Here is an 18,418-nt window from a genome sequence, read left to right as displayed (position 1 = left end):
GAGCTAGATGCAGGGAGGAAGTTCCTGATGGCTGGGGAGTCCAGAACCAGGGGTCACAGTCTCAGGATACGGGGAATGCCATTTAGAACTGAGATGAGGAGAAATTTCTTCACTCAGAGGGTGGTGAACCTGTGGGATTCTCTACCATAGAAGGCAGTGGAGGCCAAGTCATGAGATGTATTTAAGAAGGAGATAGATATATTTCTTAATGCTAAAGGGATCAAGGGATATGGGGAAAAAGCAGGAACAGGGTACTGAGTTAGACGATCAGCCATGATCATTTTGAATGGTGGAGCAGGCCCGAAGGGCCGAATGGCCTACTCTTGCTCCTATTTTCAATGTTTCTAAAGCAGGGACCTTTCTATGAGCCACAATACTTATGGGGGAGATTTCGTCTGGTCATTAAGTTAGCAACATTATAAACAAAGCAGGAAGATTTCCTATGTTCACTATTTATAATAAAATTATTCTAAAATAACACATTTATGATTTCATTAGAAATAGTGATCATAGGCAATCTTCCTGTTATGTTTACACCTCCATTATGAAAAGATAGTGGTTAAAAGAATTTTTCCCTCTACGTATGTGCAAATGTAACTTTACAACTTTTTTTTTAAAAAGCATACATTCCAATTATCCACACGTAAAATAATTATAGACTAGCATATCTCCTGTGGCTTTCCAAATTAAGATGATGTTAATTAATCTCACAACCTAACTGAAAACTGAAAGTCAAATATGTGTGTGTGGTGGTGGGGGGGGGGGGGGGGGGTGGGGGTGAGGAGAGGGGAAGAAATAGGACTTAAAGTCATGCCTGGATAATATTTGATTCATGTTTAAAGAAATATGTGTATTTCCAGAATTTTCTGTTTTAGATTTCTAGCATTTTCTTTATATTTGTACTATTCATTAATATGACTACTATGACCATGATTCAATTTACTTTCAATTTAATTTTATCTTAATCTTGAGAAGATACAGAAGTTCACTTACACACGATCTGCTAGTGTAAATTGTTTTGCATATATTATAGGTAACTAGAATATATGTTTCAAAAAAGTTGTAAAGCTACATTCGCACATACACACAGAAGGAAAAAAATCAGCTATCTGTTAAATTTAAATAAAATTAGCCACCCTGTGGATGTTAGGCAATAGTACTACCTTAAAATCTGGTACGCCTCTTAAAACAGGATGATGTCATAACTTGGTCTTCTAAAACAACCATAATTATTCGCTGTCAATAGTGAAGGAATTACAGCTGTTATTTGGGAGTACGACTAGAACATAAAACAGGCAGAGTAAGCTGACCCTTGAGATGCTATTCCCCACTGTAGACCATTCATATGCAGACATATTAAGAGGACTGCCTTTCAGTGACTAACAGACTATTTATTCTTGGATACAATTAGAAAAAAAAGTGTTTATTTTCATAACAACCCCCTCAAGTCTCAGCTGAACACTTTGGAGCCAAGCTTCTTCCTAAACTTCCTTCGAGTAGGACAGGAAGCAAGACCTTTTTAACTTTTGTGCGTCAGTAGCTCAGAGTCTAACCTTTCAAAGGCCCTTTGGTGGCCCAAGGCCATGACAACAGAATTACTGTAAGGGTTATTAAGGTGACTGCTTCTGACACACACAGTCTCTAGAGTTGCTGACTAAATTGCCATTATTTTCAAAATATATTGTAGTTACACCATATCAATCTAAACAAAAAATATCTGACTTGCTAATCAATGTAACAAAGAAAAATGTTCTATTTTAAGCACTCTGTTCAGCTTGACTACTTAACTTTTGTATTTATTTAAAATACTATATGTAGCATTGCATAAGAGACTGTCTGTAATTTTCATCGTTCTCATAGAGGTTCAAAGATTACACTGGGAAGGAGCTAATGTGCCATGTACACAGTTTTATACAGATTAAAATAAGCAATACCGTTTTCATCGTATATTTTTGGCAAGGCAGGAAGAAGAAAGAAAATTATGATCTGTGGTCTTGTGAAAAAGATCTAGATTACAGATGGTCCTTATGGAATTAGGTATTTTACCACAGACTAACTCAGTTAAAGTTGCAAAATTAATTTTAACAGACAATAAATCTTCAAAATGTATAAAACTGAGGAGATGTGCTAGTTGTACATAAATGCATGTTGTTGTTGTCCTGTTTGAAATATAGAGCAAAGCCCCTGTGTAAAGTCAAACGCAGCTGAAAAATTTTTAAGATCTGGGTGGGAAAAGTAGAGATTGACTTTTGATGACCAGTAGCATCACTAGAATCCTTTTTAAACTCATAAATGAGTTACAGATTGCTATGTTGTCAATAACCTCTCATTTTATTAATAATTTATTAATAAACTTTTGGAATTAGATTAAATCCCTTCACCAGGTGAGAAATGAAAGGACTTTGTGCTGCAACCAAAACCAAAGTTTTGCATTATTAGCTGATATGTTGGATATTTTACATTAGCCACTGCTGTTAAATCTACAAATGACTGTTGGCTGTTTTCATAACTTCACAATCTTCCCTTGGAGAACAGAGTGAAGTAGTAGAAGGATTTGCAGACTGACTAACAGTCTGATAGACCCTGACGTGAACACTCCTTTCAAGGCCGTAGCCAACTTTCATACCAGATAGGTGGTACGGTGTTCTGTTTCCCCCAAAACCTATATGATGAGGGGTGGCCACCAAAACCCACCGGATGCCAGTATCCCGCTGGATGTCAACCCTGAGCTTTGGTCTCCACTCGCCGGGAGTGTCTGGAGCACCATTTCAGAGGCGGGAATACTACTACTAAGCCAAAGGCTCGCTCCATTTAATGTTCCTCTGTATCATTTTAACAGAAACATTACTGTGTTTATTTTAATAGTTGCCAGCCTCTACACCTTTCCCAACAAGTACTTAGCCAAAATGTTTATTTTGCCACCCCAACACTTTAATATGTTAATATAAGAATGCCAAATTTACTTTTGGTTATATTTAAACTATAATCACACTCATTCCTTCCATTCTTCACCTGACAAAGTTACCTACTCAATTCCAAAAGCTTACTAATATTAAAAAAGGCCAAAATGGCCTTCTGACAACTGAATACTGTTAGTTAAGAAATTCTTGAGGGCAGGTCTACTGCTGCAAAGTATCCCTGTAATGGTCAGAGAAATGTCAAAGCTCATCACAAACATCTTTCTGGCTAAATGCAACAAACATCTTGAAAATAAAATTACAAATAAAGGCTATTACAATATTCTTAAACCAACTACTTCATGGTTTTCTACTTAAAATTCCCAAAATACTAAAGATATTATCTATTTTAATAACTTTTTGTTATACAGCAGGAATACAAAGCAAAATGTAGATTTGTGGTATTCATTTTTTAATATCACACCAGGATTTTTGTTCTTCATTATGATCCTTATTTCACAGCAAACCACTTACGCTAGAAACTTTGGAAAGCTGCCTGTCACTCAGATCACAGACACTGCCACTCACCCTGCTGCTCAGACTCCTTCCTGTACAGTAATCCACACACAAAAAAACAGCGTCAGTTATAAACAATGAGATTCCATAGACCAGGAATGCTGCCAGCAGCAGGATAAAACAGAAGGAAAATATGTGATGATATAATAAAGCAAGCAGTTTTTAAAAAAAAAACACACAAAAGAGGTTCGTTTGATTCCAATTTTTTCAGGAGTGCAAATATGGGGTATGATAATGTAGTGGCTATGTTACTGCACCAGTAACCAGAGGTGTGGACTAATAATCCAGAGAATGTGTGTTCAAATCCCAAGAGAATTTGAAGTCCTTTTTTTAAAAAACTGGAAATAATAATCTGGCATCTGTATAAAAGTGTCAAATTGTAGTAAAAACCAAACTGGTTCACTAATGTTCTTTAGGGAAGGAAACCTGCTGTCTTTACCTGGTCTGGTCTATATGTGACTCCAGTCCTACACCAACATGGTTGACTCTTAACTGCCCTCTGAACAGGCCTAGCAAGCCACTCCACTGTAGCAGTTCAAGGCCCACCACCTTCTCAGGGCACACTAGCAATGGGCAATAAATGTTGGCCTTGCCAGCGATGCCCATGTCTCAAGAGTGAATTTAAAAAATGTCTGTACCTTGGTCCCTACAGGCACCTTCCTGGAAAGTGGTCCTAAATCCCTCAAACCTTCCCCTTTGGCCCACCACTCTCCACAACATTAGTGCTTCTATCTCCTCAATTGTCTCACCTTCAATGTCCCTGTTCCCACCAGATCTTGAACAGTGTCCCAACCCCACCATTTCCCCATGGTTCGAATTCCATACATTGCAAGCTTCAATACGCATGGCAAGCAACTGGCCTGGCTGCTCTGCCACAACATCCCACATGACTCCCAGCCACACACCCAGCCTTATGCTATCTCTGCACTGTCCTTCGAGACATCGTGAGGACATGTACAGCATTTTATAATAGCAAGTTCTTTTTTCCTTTTGCACAGTCCACATTTTCTGTTTTATCCTCCCCCTCTTCTCATCAAACTCATCGGGGGTTAAATTGGGCCACATAGAGCCTGTTTTTCAGGCGCTACACAGCCATATAAGGTCCCAATATGGCGTCCAAAATGCAGGTCCAATGGGAAGTGCGCAGCGCGCCATCTTGGTATAGCAGTTAGCGCGGCGCGCACCTACCGACCGCTGGCAACAGGGAGAACAGGGAGATAATGAAGTGAATCAGTGTGCAATGCTGATTTGAAACCCCTGCTGCCAGTTTGGAAGTCCAAAGTAAAACGAACACCCTGTCCTTACCTTGCTCAGCAGAACATAATGCTAAATGGTATGAAGGACACCCCCCGCCAGCACTATTTAAAGGGATCATGCTGGTTTATTATTTCTGGTTGCTGCTTGAGTTACATGCTTTTTTGGATGAGTTCTAGGGCTGTTGAAAGTTTCACTAATCTACAGGGAGAGGTCTGGCTGCTCTTGCAGTTCTGTGGCTCTTATCTACTGCACAAAGTAATTGCAACCAGACATAGGTGGTCTGGTAGGGTCACCTCTTGGAATAGAACATGACTGGGAGCATGAAGGGAGATCCCACAGAGCAGAACAAACTGCCAGAAGAGGGAGGGAGAGGGGGAACAGGATCATGGCACTCAGCAGGAGACCATATTCGCAAAGGGTCTTCAAGGAACACTTCTCCTGCCTCAACTTCACCAAGGAGGCTGTCACTGAGATATGTTAGATGATACAACCACAGCTGCAGCCTCAAAGCAGGGCAAGAACAGCATTGCCTTTAGCTGTCAAGTTGACTGATGCTTTAATCTCCTATGCGAAGCACTCATTTCAGGCTGCAACAGGAAATATTAGTAACATCGCCCAGTTCACAGTGCACCGCTGTATCAGGGAGGTCACTGAGGCTCTCTATACCAAGAGAAATACCTACATCTCCTTCCTAATTGCCAGAGAGAAGCAAGAGGAGAGAGGACGAGGTTTTGCAGGCATGGCAGGCTTCCCCATGTGCAGAGTACCATTGACTGCACTCACATTGCCTTGATTGCACCCCATGAGAACTCTACAATCTTCATCAATAGAAAGGGATTCTATTCACTCAATGTGCAGCCACAGGCAGTGCATCATGCAGGTCTGTGCCCGCTATCCTGCCAGTAGTCATGACTTCTTCATTCTGTGGCAGTCCTCTATGCCTCTGATATTCCAACCAGCATTCCAAGTTATAGGCTAGCTATTGGGGACACGGGTTATCTCCTCCTGGCATGGCTCATAACTCCAGTTAGGCACCCATACAGGCATACACAGCAGGAGTACAATGAGAGCTATGCTGCCACAAGGAACATCATAGAGTAGACAGTCAGCATACTCAAACAACACTTCCGCTGCCTGGGCTGTTCAGGAGGAGCCCTGCAGTACACAGCTGAATGGGTATCCAGATTTGTGGTAGTGTACTGCATGCAACACAACATGGCCATCATGAGGGACCAGCCCTTGCCACCAGCTGCCAGGAGACAAGCTTAGGAGGAGGAGCATGAGGAAGAGGAGAAGGAAGAGAGACTGCAACATAGACAGTCCTTTCTGCCAGGGCTCTATGGAATCAGCTCATTGAACAGCGCTTCCACTAACTTCAACTAGACCTCCCCATTCATCAATATTCCCACACTCCTTACGTTTCATCTCTCAATAACCATCAAATCGTCCTCTCTGTTAACACTTACTGGTACCTCCCTCATACAGCGCAGATTCACCAGAATGATACAGGGGCTAAAAGGGCTAAATTATGAGGTCAGATTGCATAGACTAGGCTTGTATTCCTTGAGTATAGAAGATTAAGATGTAATCTAATTGAGGTGTTTAAGATGATTAAAGAAGTTGATGGGGTGGGTAGAGAGAAACTATTTCCACTGGTGGGGGATTTCAGAACAAGGGTGCATAATCTTAAAATTAGAGCAAGGCCATTCAGGGATGATATTAGGAAACACTTCTTCACACAAAGGGTATTGGAAATCTGGAACTCTTGCCCTCAAAAAGTTGTTGAGGCTAGGTCAATTGAAAATTTCAAAACTGAGATTGATAGAATTTTGTTAGGCAATGGTATTAAGAGTTACGGAACCTAGGCAGGAACATAAAAACTTAAGAAATAGGAGCAGGAGTAGGCCATTAGGCCCCTCGAGTCTGCTCCATCATTCAATAAGATCACAGCTGATCTTCTACCTCAACTTCACTTTCCCGCCCTATCCCCATACTCCTTGATTCCGTTAGTGTCCAAATATCCATCGATCTCAGTCTTGAATATAGTCAATGACTGAGAATCCACAGCCCTCTGGGGTAGAGAATTCAAAAGATTCACCACCTTCTGAGTGAAGAAATTTTTCCTCATCTCAGTCATAAATGGCCGACCCCTTATCTTGAGACTATGACCCCTAGGGTAGACGGAGTTAAGATACAGATCAGTCATGATCTAGTTGAATGGCGGAACAGGCTCGAGAGGCTGAATGGCCTACTCCTGTACTGTAAATATGTGCCCAGTTTCTGATGGTTGTAGACAGAATAGCTCATGTGTTTTTGCACCTCTAGTTAGTTGCCCCTCATGAACTCACCATCCTTATCTGAAACATTCAGAAACCAAGAAGGAACATCCACTTTGTACAATGCCATTTAAATGGCTGTAGCAATCAAGAATACCGAAGGAAAGCAATGGCAGCAAAAATCCCCAAAATACAAAAATAGCAGAGTTGCCAGCAAAAATAATTTGTGTATGCAACAAAACTCTGAGTTAAGCTTCCTTCCCCATACCCGATCTGTTACCAAGACTGGTTTCTTCCAGCTTCTCCTTCCGTAGAGACCTGTAGTCTCCTTCATGTATCATCTAACTATCTTGCGAATGATTCCAGAATTTTTGCCTCCACTACCCTAACTGGAAGGCCATTGCAGGTATTGATCATACTTTGCATGAAGAAGTTTCTCCTGACAATTGTCATTAACTTGCCTTTTAACTCACCTTGCAGTCGAGATTTAAACTAAAATAGCGTTTCAGATTTATTTTTGCTTTTCTGCTTAGTATCTTAAGTACCTCTGTAAGGTCCCTTCTTATCTGCCAGAAAAGGAAAGCATGAGTGAGGCAGGAGAGGACAGAGAGAAGTTCCTGGTTCCTGGTTCCTCTACCATTGCCCCACAGGCCTAGATCATGTACTAAGGATTAACTCCATGATCCAGCTGCACCCAAAATGACCCAATGCCCTCCAGATGATGAATATCCTCCCTTGCTATTGCAGTGAGAGACTGAGGGAGAGAGTGAGAGAGAGTAAAAAAAAGAGAAAAAGAGAGTGCGAATGAATGAATGAGAAGAAGGTGGAAGACAGGCAGACAGGAAGGAAAGGGACTTCTGCCATTGACCCTATCCCCAATCCTGGGACAGGGTTATTTAAATATTTGGGATGGGTGGCCATGTCTATTGTGGCAGAACAGAAGCACTTGCCCTGCTGAAGGGGCAGAAATTGGAGCAGCAGTCTATCATTCTTCAAGGGACAACAGAGGTCGAACCAGGCTAGAGGAACAAAAAAAAAATCTATCATAGGACCTCTCCCCTTCAGTTACCTACATGTTACCTTCAGTGACATCAGATGCTGACATGGGTCAACTTCCATATATATCGTGACAGCCATATTTCAACTAATATATGGGGTCCTAATACTGACCCCTGGGGGGCACCACTGTATACTTCCCTCCAGTCTGAAAAACAACCGCCCACAACTACTCTCCACTTTCTATCTCTTAGCCAATTTTGTATCCACGCTGGCACTGCCCCTTTAGTCCTATGGGCATCAATTTTGCTAACAAGTCTATTACGTGGCACTTTATCAAAAGGGCATTTTAACCTTTTCATCTTATATCAATCTCCTTGGCAGGTTAACAAGAATGGTACTAAAGTGTGTGTCTTATTCACTGACTTTCCACCTGATGAAGTGAACAGTCATGAAAAAGACAAACTAATAATGAGTGAAAACTGCAAAAAAGAACTAAAATAAATTGTTTTTCTTCATTAACTTCCTCTCATAATGATACTTTAAAAATGTACTAGACTTGACTCTTCCAATGCTCTCCTGGCCAGCCGCCCATCTTCCATCTTCTATAAACTTGAGCTCATTCAAAACTCTGCTGCCCGTATCTTAACTCGCACCAAGTCCCGTTCACTCATCACCCCCTGTGCTCGCTGACCTACTTTGGTTCCCAGTCTGGGAATGCCTCGATTTTAAAATTCTCATCCATGTTTTCACATCCCTCCATAGACTCACCTCTCCCTATCTCTGTAATCTCCTCCAGCCCGACAACACTGAGATCTCTGCGCTCCTCCAATTCTGGCCTCTTGCGCATCCCCGCTTTTAATCGCTCCACCTCTGGTGACCATGCCTTCAGCTGCCTAGGCTCTAAGCTCTGGAATTCCTTCCCTAAACCTCTCTGACTCTCTCTCCTCCTTTAAGATGCTCCATAAAACCTACTTCTTTCACCTGTCCTAATATTTCCTTATGTGGTTTGGTGTCAAATTTGGTTTGATAACGCTTCTGTGAAGCGCCTTGGGACATTTTACTATGTTAAAGGCGCGATATAAATGCAAATGATTGTTTTGTTGTTGTACTAAGATAGAGTACATTTTTGAAGATTTTCTGCCCAACAATATTGATACTGTTGATGGTATTGGGTAAGTAGGGATCGGGAAATTAGCCTGTGGTGCTACGGCCCCCGGTCCCTGCTGAACTCACATCCTGGCCTACTTTCCTTTGGGCTGTACGCCCATGTATTTCGCTCCCACTCATTTTGAGCAGTAACAGGCATTCAGCAATCAGGCAATGAGATTTGTGATTATAAGACATTAAAGGGAAGCTAGTTAAAATCCAAACTTAAAGGAACTTAAGGAGAAAAATTGTAATGTGTTTTTATTCCAGATTTATATTTTCCACCTATGTTTAGTGTGAATGTATTTATAGTTTAGCTAATGTTTGGTGTATAAACTTTTCTTGCAATTAATGTGTATTAATGATATTTTTCTTCTAGCTAACGTTTCATGTATTTTTTAAAATCAGATCATGCAGAGAATGTTTATGTAATGAGAGAAGCAGCAGAATCACTGTTACAATATGCCTGAAGAACCTACTGCACAGCAACTCTTAAGAGTTCTGCAGAGCAGAAAGATCTTTAAAGAAAATGTGATTTGTTATGTTTTGTCCAAAATAGCAGTGCTCATTTCTCCCAGGATGTGCCATTGCATGTAGTTGGAAAATATATTGGGCTGGATGTTGAGGCAGGTCCTATCCCATGTCTCACATATGAGATTCTTGAGCCATTTACAAGGGAGGAGTAGCTGGTTGTTCCCATTACCTTCATCACAGTTTCTAATCTTCGGAGTACCTTCTCCTAAGTGGGCTGCAACCAAGACTAAAAAGCCCCACCTATCCTTTACGATGGTGGGGGGGCGGGCACCTGCACCCATTGGGCGCAAGTACTCCCGCTGGACGTCACTCCAGTATTCAAAGCCGACAATCCTGTCTCTACTTACAGGGGCTGTCTGGAGTGGGGCCCAAACCTAATCCTTCTGACTCAGCAGGGGAATACTACCAGTGAGCCAGAGATCACTCCATCCACTCGCAAGCATCCTGCTGGATGTCATCCACAGTGTTTAAAGACCATATTCTAGTCTCCACTTGCCAGGGCTGTCTGGAGTGGGGTTTGAACCCCTCACCTTCTGACTCAAGAGCTGGGAATGCTACTACCAAGTTTTGTAAATCCTCAGATAAATGCCTGCTGTCACAAATGTTTGTTTAAAGTAAAGTTAATTAGAATATAACTCTCATCTGCAGTAAAATCTGCCATCTGTGGCTTGATATTGCACACTGCCATCTCTGGATTATACCACACAAGCCAGAGGATTGACTACAGAAGGTTTGGGGCACATCATCCACAGTTGTAGGCACTGGCCCCGTCATCCCCAAAACCCAGAACACAACTACATTTTGAATTCCCCCATTGGGCTAACTTCACTACTTCATTTTATTGTCATTTAAAAGACATTTTTCCTAACATCTAAATTAAATTTGGTTACTGCTTATGAAATTAATCCTCTTGCTCTGAAGTAATATTCTGAATTTACCTCATCTATGCCATTCAGTATTGTATATTGTTGAGGCCTCTGCTCAGCCAACTTTTCTCTAGACTGCAGAGTTTAAACTTTGCTAATCTTTTCTCATAGCTCTTCCTCTTTACACTTGACATCACTCTAGAAAACTGTACATCTGTATTCCCTTTCTTTTGATCCATCACTCCAAAATAAATGTTGTTTTAGCCCAGTCTCCACTGGTCATAGCATCTTACAACACAGAAGGAGGCCATTCGCCCTGTCATGCCTATGCCGGCTCTTTGAAAGAGCTGTCCAATTTAGTCCCACACCCCAGCTTTCTCCCCATAGCCCTGCAAATTAGTCCTCTAAAAGCACATGTCCAATCACCTTTTGAAAGTTCCAATGGAATCTGCTTCCATCAACCTTTCAGGTAGCATGTTCCAGATCTTAACAACCATCTGTGTGATAAAAATTTCTCCTCATTTATCCACTAGTTCTTTTGTCAATTATTTTAAATCTATGACATCTGGTCACTGACTGACTTGCCAGAGGAAACAGTTTCTCCTACTTGCTCTATCAAAACCCTTCATAATTTTGAATACCTCTATTAGGTCTTCCCTTAATCTTCTCTGCTCTATGGAGAACAATCCCAGCTTCTTCAATCTCTCATAACTGAAGTCCCTCATCCCTGGTATCATCCTGGTAAACCTCCTCTGTACCCTGTCCAAGACATTAATATCCTTCCTAAAAAGTGTGATGCCCAAAATTGTACACAATACGCCAGCTGAGGCCTAACCAGTAATTTTTAACAGTTTAGCATGACTTCCTTGTTTGTGTATTCAATGCCCCTATTTACAAAGCTAAGTACCCCATATGCTTTCTTAACCCACCTTATCAACTTGCCCTGCCACCTTCAAAGATTTGTGAATATGCACCCCTAGGTCTCTCTGCTCTTGCACCCCCTCAAAATAGTACCATTTAGATTATACTGCCTCTCCATGCTTTTGCTCCCAAAGTGCATCACTTCACATTATCCACATTAAATTGCATCTGCCATGTGTCTGCCCATTTCACTAGCCTGTCTATGTCCTCCTGAAGTCTGCTACCATTCTCCTCACTATTTACTATGTTGCCAAGTTTTGTATCATCCTCAAACTTCAAAATCGTACTCCTTATACCCAAGTCCAGGTCATTTATATATAACAAGAAAAGCAATGGTCCTAATACCAACCCCTGGAGCACTCCACTGCATACTTCTCTCCAGTCAGAAAAACATCCGTTCACCATTACTCTCTGCCTCCTATCCCTTAGCCAATTACGTACCCGCTCACCACTGTCCCTTTAATCCTATGTGCTTCTATTTTCCGAATAAATCTGTTATGTGGTACTTTATCAAATGCCTTTTGAAAGTCCATATATACATCTATTGCACTACCCTCTCTGTTACTTTATCAAAGAACTCAATCAGGTTACTCAGACATGAATTGCCTTTAACAAATGCTGGCTGTTCCTTATTAACCCATGCTTCTCCAAGTGAGAATTAATTTTGTAGGAGTCTCTAGGAGTTTTCGCATCATTGACGTTAGACTGACTGACCTGTAGTAACCAGGTTTATCCCTCTCCCTTTTTTTGAACAGGGGTGTAACATTTGCAGGTACAAAGAGATTAAAGAACTGAGTGCAATATGAAAAATATCAAATGCTAAATGAATCAATCATATGAGTACATTTTCACCATTATTAGAAGTATCATGTATGTAAATGAGCAGCAAGAACACAAGAAAAAAAGTCACTAATGAGGAAAGGTCATTCAGTCCTTCAAGCTTGTCCCTCTGGTGCAGGGGTGTCCAAATCCACATGTAGCCCCTGAAAACTCGTTTTTATTTGTGCTTATTGGGGTAATTTTATAAAATTAATGGTCCAGGCCCAGAGATTTGTGCACTGGGTACGTAAATCAAGGATTTGGACTTGCACCAACATAATTTCCATCTATTAATTGTCATTACAATAATCAAGATATTAATGTTAACTACAAAGCAAATCAAAGCACAGATATCCTTCCACAGCTTCTCACCAACTGCGCAGTTTAATAATAAATTATAAGTTATTCCATGATAAATCTAGGAATTAAGACACAAAAAATATTTCCCTTATCTAAATGTCATTATGCATCAAGGATATGAGAGGTAATTTTACAAGTCCTCGCTGCTTCATCAGCCAGTAGTTGATAAAGGAAATTTGGGCACCTGCTACATATGCTTTTCTGAGTACTCATTTAAAATTGGTCAGAAAATGATGCAGCACATGCCCAAATATCTGACATGCACTGCTGACAGGCAAGATTCCTGATTGGCAGCACTAGATCTATCATTCCTATGGAGGATACTGACAGACACTATGCACAATAACAGTCTCTGCTGGCACAGAAACTGACTAAAAAGAGATAAGGAAACCCCATATAAAAATGAAATAGTATACAAATTATTAAAAAGATCTGCTACAAGGGACTGATTTCAAGACTGTAAAATCATGAGTGTTCACATTAATCTATAAAAGAATTGGTCTATTTCTGAGAAAATTTACTTTTTAACCAATAGGGCTTTTGTTTAATTACCATGCACTGTTTGCAGTTAAAAATACATCTGTGAAATTATCGCACAGTAAAAAATTAAACTTTTTATTGCTGATATAAATAAGTGTCATTATAGTAACCAACTTTATATATAAATTGGTAACTATATAATACTTACATAGACTTTAAGTGGGATGTTGATAGCACTCACATCCCAAACTAATTCACTGTTGCTGTTCAGAATGAGAACCAATGTCCGATTGACGCCAATAGGCTGCACATTCAAATAAATCTGGAAGTAAGGACCAAATAACAAATGGTTAATGATCTGTATAACATTGAAACACCACAGTATCCCCAAGTATGAGCGATCTGTGCAATTGGGATAACGGATATATTTTCATTTTAGACTTAATGAAAATAAAACTTAGTGGTGGGCACCTCAATAAAACAAGTGGAAATTCACATTCAGCATGCTTAGAGTTGACCCAAATGTAGTTGCTATTTTGTACTGCAGGATAAAATCTCCTATTTCTAAATTGAAAGTAATGAACTTAAACTTCACAGGAAAAAAAATTATCCCTTTTAACATCTTTGTTATTCTTTTAATGATATGCATCATCCACGTACCATAAGACGTAGGCATAGATTCACTAGGTCTAGGGAAAACATGTACTTAACACACACACAAAATCTCATCATGACCTTAGAGATGGGCAGTACCACCACATAGTCTCCTACTTCTATGTTCTACAAAGCCCCAGCCCCAGCTTTATACCAATGTTTTTTGTCACAGAAAACTCAGTAGGTTGCACGTGTTGGTAATTCATGTGAATCATCAAATTTGACGATGAATGGAAATACTAACCAGTTTCACACTTTAATGTATTTACTTAGCAGTTTTCTTTTATTACATATAATGCATGGAATGTTCCATTTGCATTTTCCCAATTGGGACACTCAGCTACTGAGATATATTTTCTTCTATGTCTAACGTTCAAGAAAAATACTATTACTAAACGATCACTGATTTATAATTACAGTTTAGTAAAATAACTTTTCTTTAACTTCATACATGCAGTAAATGATATCCAATAAGTTCTAGAGAAAAATATCTATGAACTTTATACACAAACACTTTTGAATGTCTATAAATATAATATGAAACCAGGAATAATTTAAAGCTCACTTGTAACAATTCTGTTAAATAGGACTAAATAGAGAGCATCAGAATATATACAGAGATTCAATTTAATAAGGACAGCAGTTACCAGACTATGATAAACTACAATGTAACTATGATGTGGTGGATAAGACACACTGAGAAATTAAGAAATTTGTCAGTTTAATCAACCTAGGTTGGCCCATGATTTATTCATCTCCAAAAAATGACTGCATACAACTTATAACCTTTGTTTCTAATAATATAACCTGATGCATAGAACAGTCAAATCATATTGAAAGAGGAAATATTACTGTTTTAAAACAATTATCCATAAGTTTGCAATTTGTATGTATTAAAATAGAAACTACTCCCTGTTTGCAATCAGTAATCAAAAACTGGTGAGGCAGAGCAGCGTAAGACTGAGCAGCAGTGCTTTGTTATAAGGCAGCTGCTGAAATGAGTGACATTTCCCACAATGTGCAGGTGGATGCGAGTGCTCCTGCAAACACAGGAAAAGGAAGGAGTCATGGAAAAGTCTAAATTGGTTATTTAAATGATCACTTCAGTGCTGACCTTTTTCAAATGGCTAAAGGTGAACTATATTATAATATCCCATTAGCTATACGCAATAGACAACAAATTATGGAAAGCATAATAGGTGCTTGTACACACTGTATGAAATCTATATTAAGGGGTTATTTTTGATTTCCAAACTGGAAGGGCATTAATCTCTCTTGTGTCAGTGCAACAAATAATTTTTGATCCGTTTGCCTGGGTGAAAGTCGGACTGGTTATGATCCAAATCAAATCATAGTTTTGAACAGCTGTTATGAAATTGCTGTTGCTGATAATATTGTACAAAAGCTTAATGTGTACATAATAAATTATTCTCGCCTTTAGTTTAACAGAGACATTAACCTGTTTAAATAAATTCAACTATATTTAAAATAGCAATAACATTGCTGACAATAATTTCTACCAGTATGTCTTTTTTCAATTTATGTTTTTCCTCATCTTTTCCTTTGTTAGGACTCCAACTACTGGCGCCTTCACTTGAAAGAACAGCATCTGGGTTCACAAATTTCTTAACAGCTTCTGCCGTGCTTTTAAACAAAAACAGTAATTATTGTGATTAGATGTGTTTGAAGTATATGCTCCTATACAGTGTGCACAAAACTAGAAAAACAATGAACTTGCTTTAATAGAAATTCTCTGTTTGTAGGGTAATAATACATCATGGGAGATTAGTGTATTCAGAATTAGAAATATTCAAGTTGCTAATTTTATAGATCTCGCATGACAGAAAAATTCCCAATGCATACAATTAAACCCCATTTACCCAAAACATTTTGAGTACGTGAAAATAAATTGGGAGTTGGTTTAATTGTACTGTAGCTCCCACAGACATAGAAAACTTCAACAAGCACTTCCAGAAACATATGCGACAATATCGAACAGCAAAAGTAATACAGTGTATCAGATTTTAAATGAGTAAAGTTAATCTCTTCATTAACATTTCATTCTCCTGCTAGCAAGATCAGTAAGCAATGCAAGAGTTTATTATTGTAATTTGCTAGTTTCTTTCTCCTCCATGTTTCTCCTACAAAAATTAATAAGGTTCCATTGGTTTTAATGGGATAATGATATTTTGATCCTTTATATACTATTCATTTATAACAGCAAAAGACACTTTCACATTATAAAACAGCACCTGACAGCAAATATGCATTTGGCTATTTAATATAACAAGGTGTTGAGCCATTTTAAATATAACTGAATTTATTTAATCAGCGTTCAAACATAAGACGTTTGATAAAGTGCTGCACGGTAGGCTTATCATCAAGATTGCGACCCATGGAATAAAGGGGCAGTAGCAGCATGGATACAGAATTGGCTGAGGGACAGGAAACAAAGAGTAATGGTGAATGGTTGTTTTTCAGACTGGAGGAAGGTGTTCAGTGGTGATCCCCAGGGTCAGTGCTGGGACCACTGCTTTTCTTGACATATATTAATGACTTGGACTTGGGTGAACAGGGCGCAATTTCAAAATTTGCAGAAGACACAAAACTTGGAAGGGTAGTAAACAGTGAGGAGGATAGTGATAGACTTCACGAGGATATAGACAGGCTGGTGGCATGGGTGGACACATGGCTGATGAAATTTAACGCAGAAAAATGCGAAGTGATACATTTCAGTAGGAAGAACGAAAGGAGGCAATATAAACTAGAGGGCACAACTCTAAAAGGGGTACAGGAACTGAGAGATCTGGGGTTATACGTGCACAAATTGTTGGAGGTGGCAGGGCAGGTTGAGAAAGCATTTAAAAAAGCATACGAGATCCTGGGCTTTATAAATAGAGGCATAGAGTACAAATGAATGGAAGCCATGATGAACCTTTATAAAACACTGGTTCGGCCACAACTGGAGTATTGTGTCCAGTTCTGGGCACCGCTCTTCAGGATTCCAGGGATGAGGGACTTTAGTTATGTGGATAGACTGGAGAAGCTGGGATTGTTCTCCTTGGAGCAGAGATGGTTGCAAGAAGATTTGATAGAGGTATTCAAAATCATGAAGGGTCTGGACAGAGTAGATAGAGAGAAACTGTTCCCATTGACGGAAGAGTCAAGAACCAGAGGGCATCGATTTAAGGTGATTGGCAAAAGAACCAAAGATGACATGCGGAAAAACTTTTTTTTTTTAAACACAGTGAGTGGTTAGGATCTGGAATGCATTGCCCGAAGGGGTGGTGGAGGAAGATTCAATCATGGCCTTCAAAAGGGAACTGGGTAAGTACTTGAAAGGAAAAAATTTGCAGGGCTATGGGGAAAGGGTGGGGGCGTGGGACTAGCTGGATTGCTCTTGAATTGAGCCGGTGCGGACTCGATGGGCCGAATGGCCTCCTTCCCTGCTGTAACCTTTCTATGATTCTATACAGTTATCTTCTTGGTAAGTGCTGTCAGCTGAAATATAAACTGTCCAATTTATCTTATTCTGGTTGCGACAGAAACCCACTTTTGTGTGGGTTTCGTGTACCACTGCAGACATTAAATTCCACTGCTGGCTACTGCCTGATGGAAAGTAAGAGCCAGGTAGAAATTTAAACAGGATATATTGGGAGGCAAGTATATCATCATTCTTCTGAAAGAGGCACAGCCATGCTAAAGTGTATTAAACATAGCATACTGAATTTTGTAGATGGGTACATGGAGTGGTGAACTGGCAGATCAGCTGATGTAGCACCAACTAATCTTGCAACTCTATCTGATTTTGCCAGCAATACAGTGGATAATGAAATGTTAATTAAGAGCTATATTGTACAAGTGCTAAATTGCTGTCAGATATTATCACATCTTCTGGAAGAACTCATTGTGATATATGTTTACAGTAGCTACAGTACAATATAGCTGCTTTTTATATTATGCAAAATCCATGGTTGTGCCACTAGCTCCAGGCGCATGGATCTTGCATAGCCAGTGACAACGACAAAGTAACGTTGTCCGATTTGCTAAAGCCAGCCGCCACACGCTGGGCCAGGAACTTGCATAAATTGTTTAAATTGTCCATCCTTGTAAAATAGTGTGAAGTTGGACTTTGCAGCATCTGTCGAGTGCTTCCCATGCTGCACTGGGAATGGGAGGGAAGAAAGAACTTGTATATATATCTACCTTCATGTCATTTTTAATTACTTGATATGGTTTAGTTTTGTAACAATTACGAATATAATCGGCCTAATGTCCCTTTTATACTGTCAAGTGTAAACCAAGACACTCTCAATTTCTGGGACATTCCAATTTACAGTTGATAATACAACCAATGCCTAGTACTAGCAGAACAGATACTCTCATTTAGCATTATTGCTTCAATTGAATCCAGGACCAAGCCAGAATACAACTACTTGGGAGGCTGCGTTATTGGGGAATAATTACAAATATAGGCCTCTAAAGTTTTACAGATTGCTGGATTTAAAACAGAGTGGTTTATCTTAACTGCAGCAATATCTGTTTTAAAGTATTGTTGAACCCTCCAGAGTAGGAACATAGGAACATACAGGACTGGAAAAGACCATTGCAGTCTACCTACCTGGCCTAGTAG

General features: G+C 39.7%; 1 protein-coding gene across 3 annotated transcripts in view; it reads right to left on the bottom strand.

The window, feature by feature from the left end:
• The window catches only part of LOC137300625 (transforming growth factor beta receptor type 3-like), a 109,023-nt gene that overhangs the window by 48,979 nt on the left and 41,626 nt on the right, over positions 1-18,418 (bottom strand). For all 3 annotated transcript variants that reach the window (XM_067969812.1, XM_067969814.1, XM_067969813.1), the window contains exon 5: positions 13,340-13,453. In XM_067969812.1, the coding sequence (XP_067825913.1) occupies positions 13,340-13,453 (114 nt within the window). The remainder of the gene's footprint in view (positions 1-13,339; positions 13,454-18,418) is intronic.

Source organism: Heptranchias perlo, chromosome 31 (assembly GCF_035084215.1).
Source record: "Heptranchias perlo isolate sHepPer1 chromosome 31, sHepPer1.hap1, whole genome shotgun sequence".
Classification (NCBI taxonomy): Eukaryota; Metazoa; Chordata; class Chondrichthyes; order Hexanchiformes; family Hexanchidae; genus Heptranchias; species Heptranchias perlo.
Note: the sequence above shows the minus strand (reverse complement) of the source record. Positions and strands in the feature narration are given on the sequence as shown.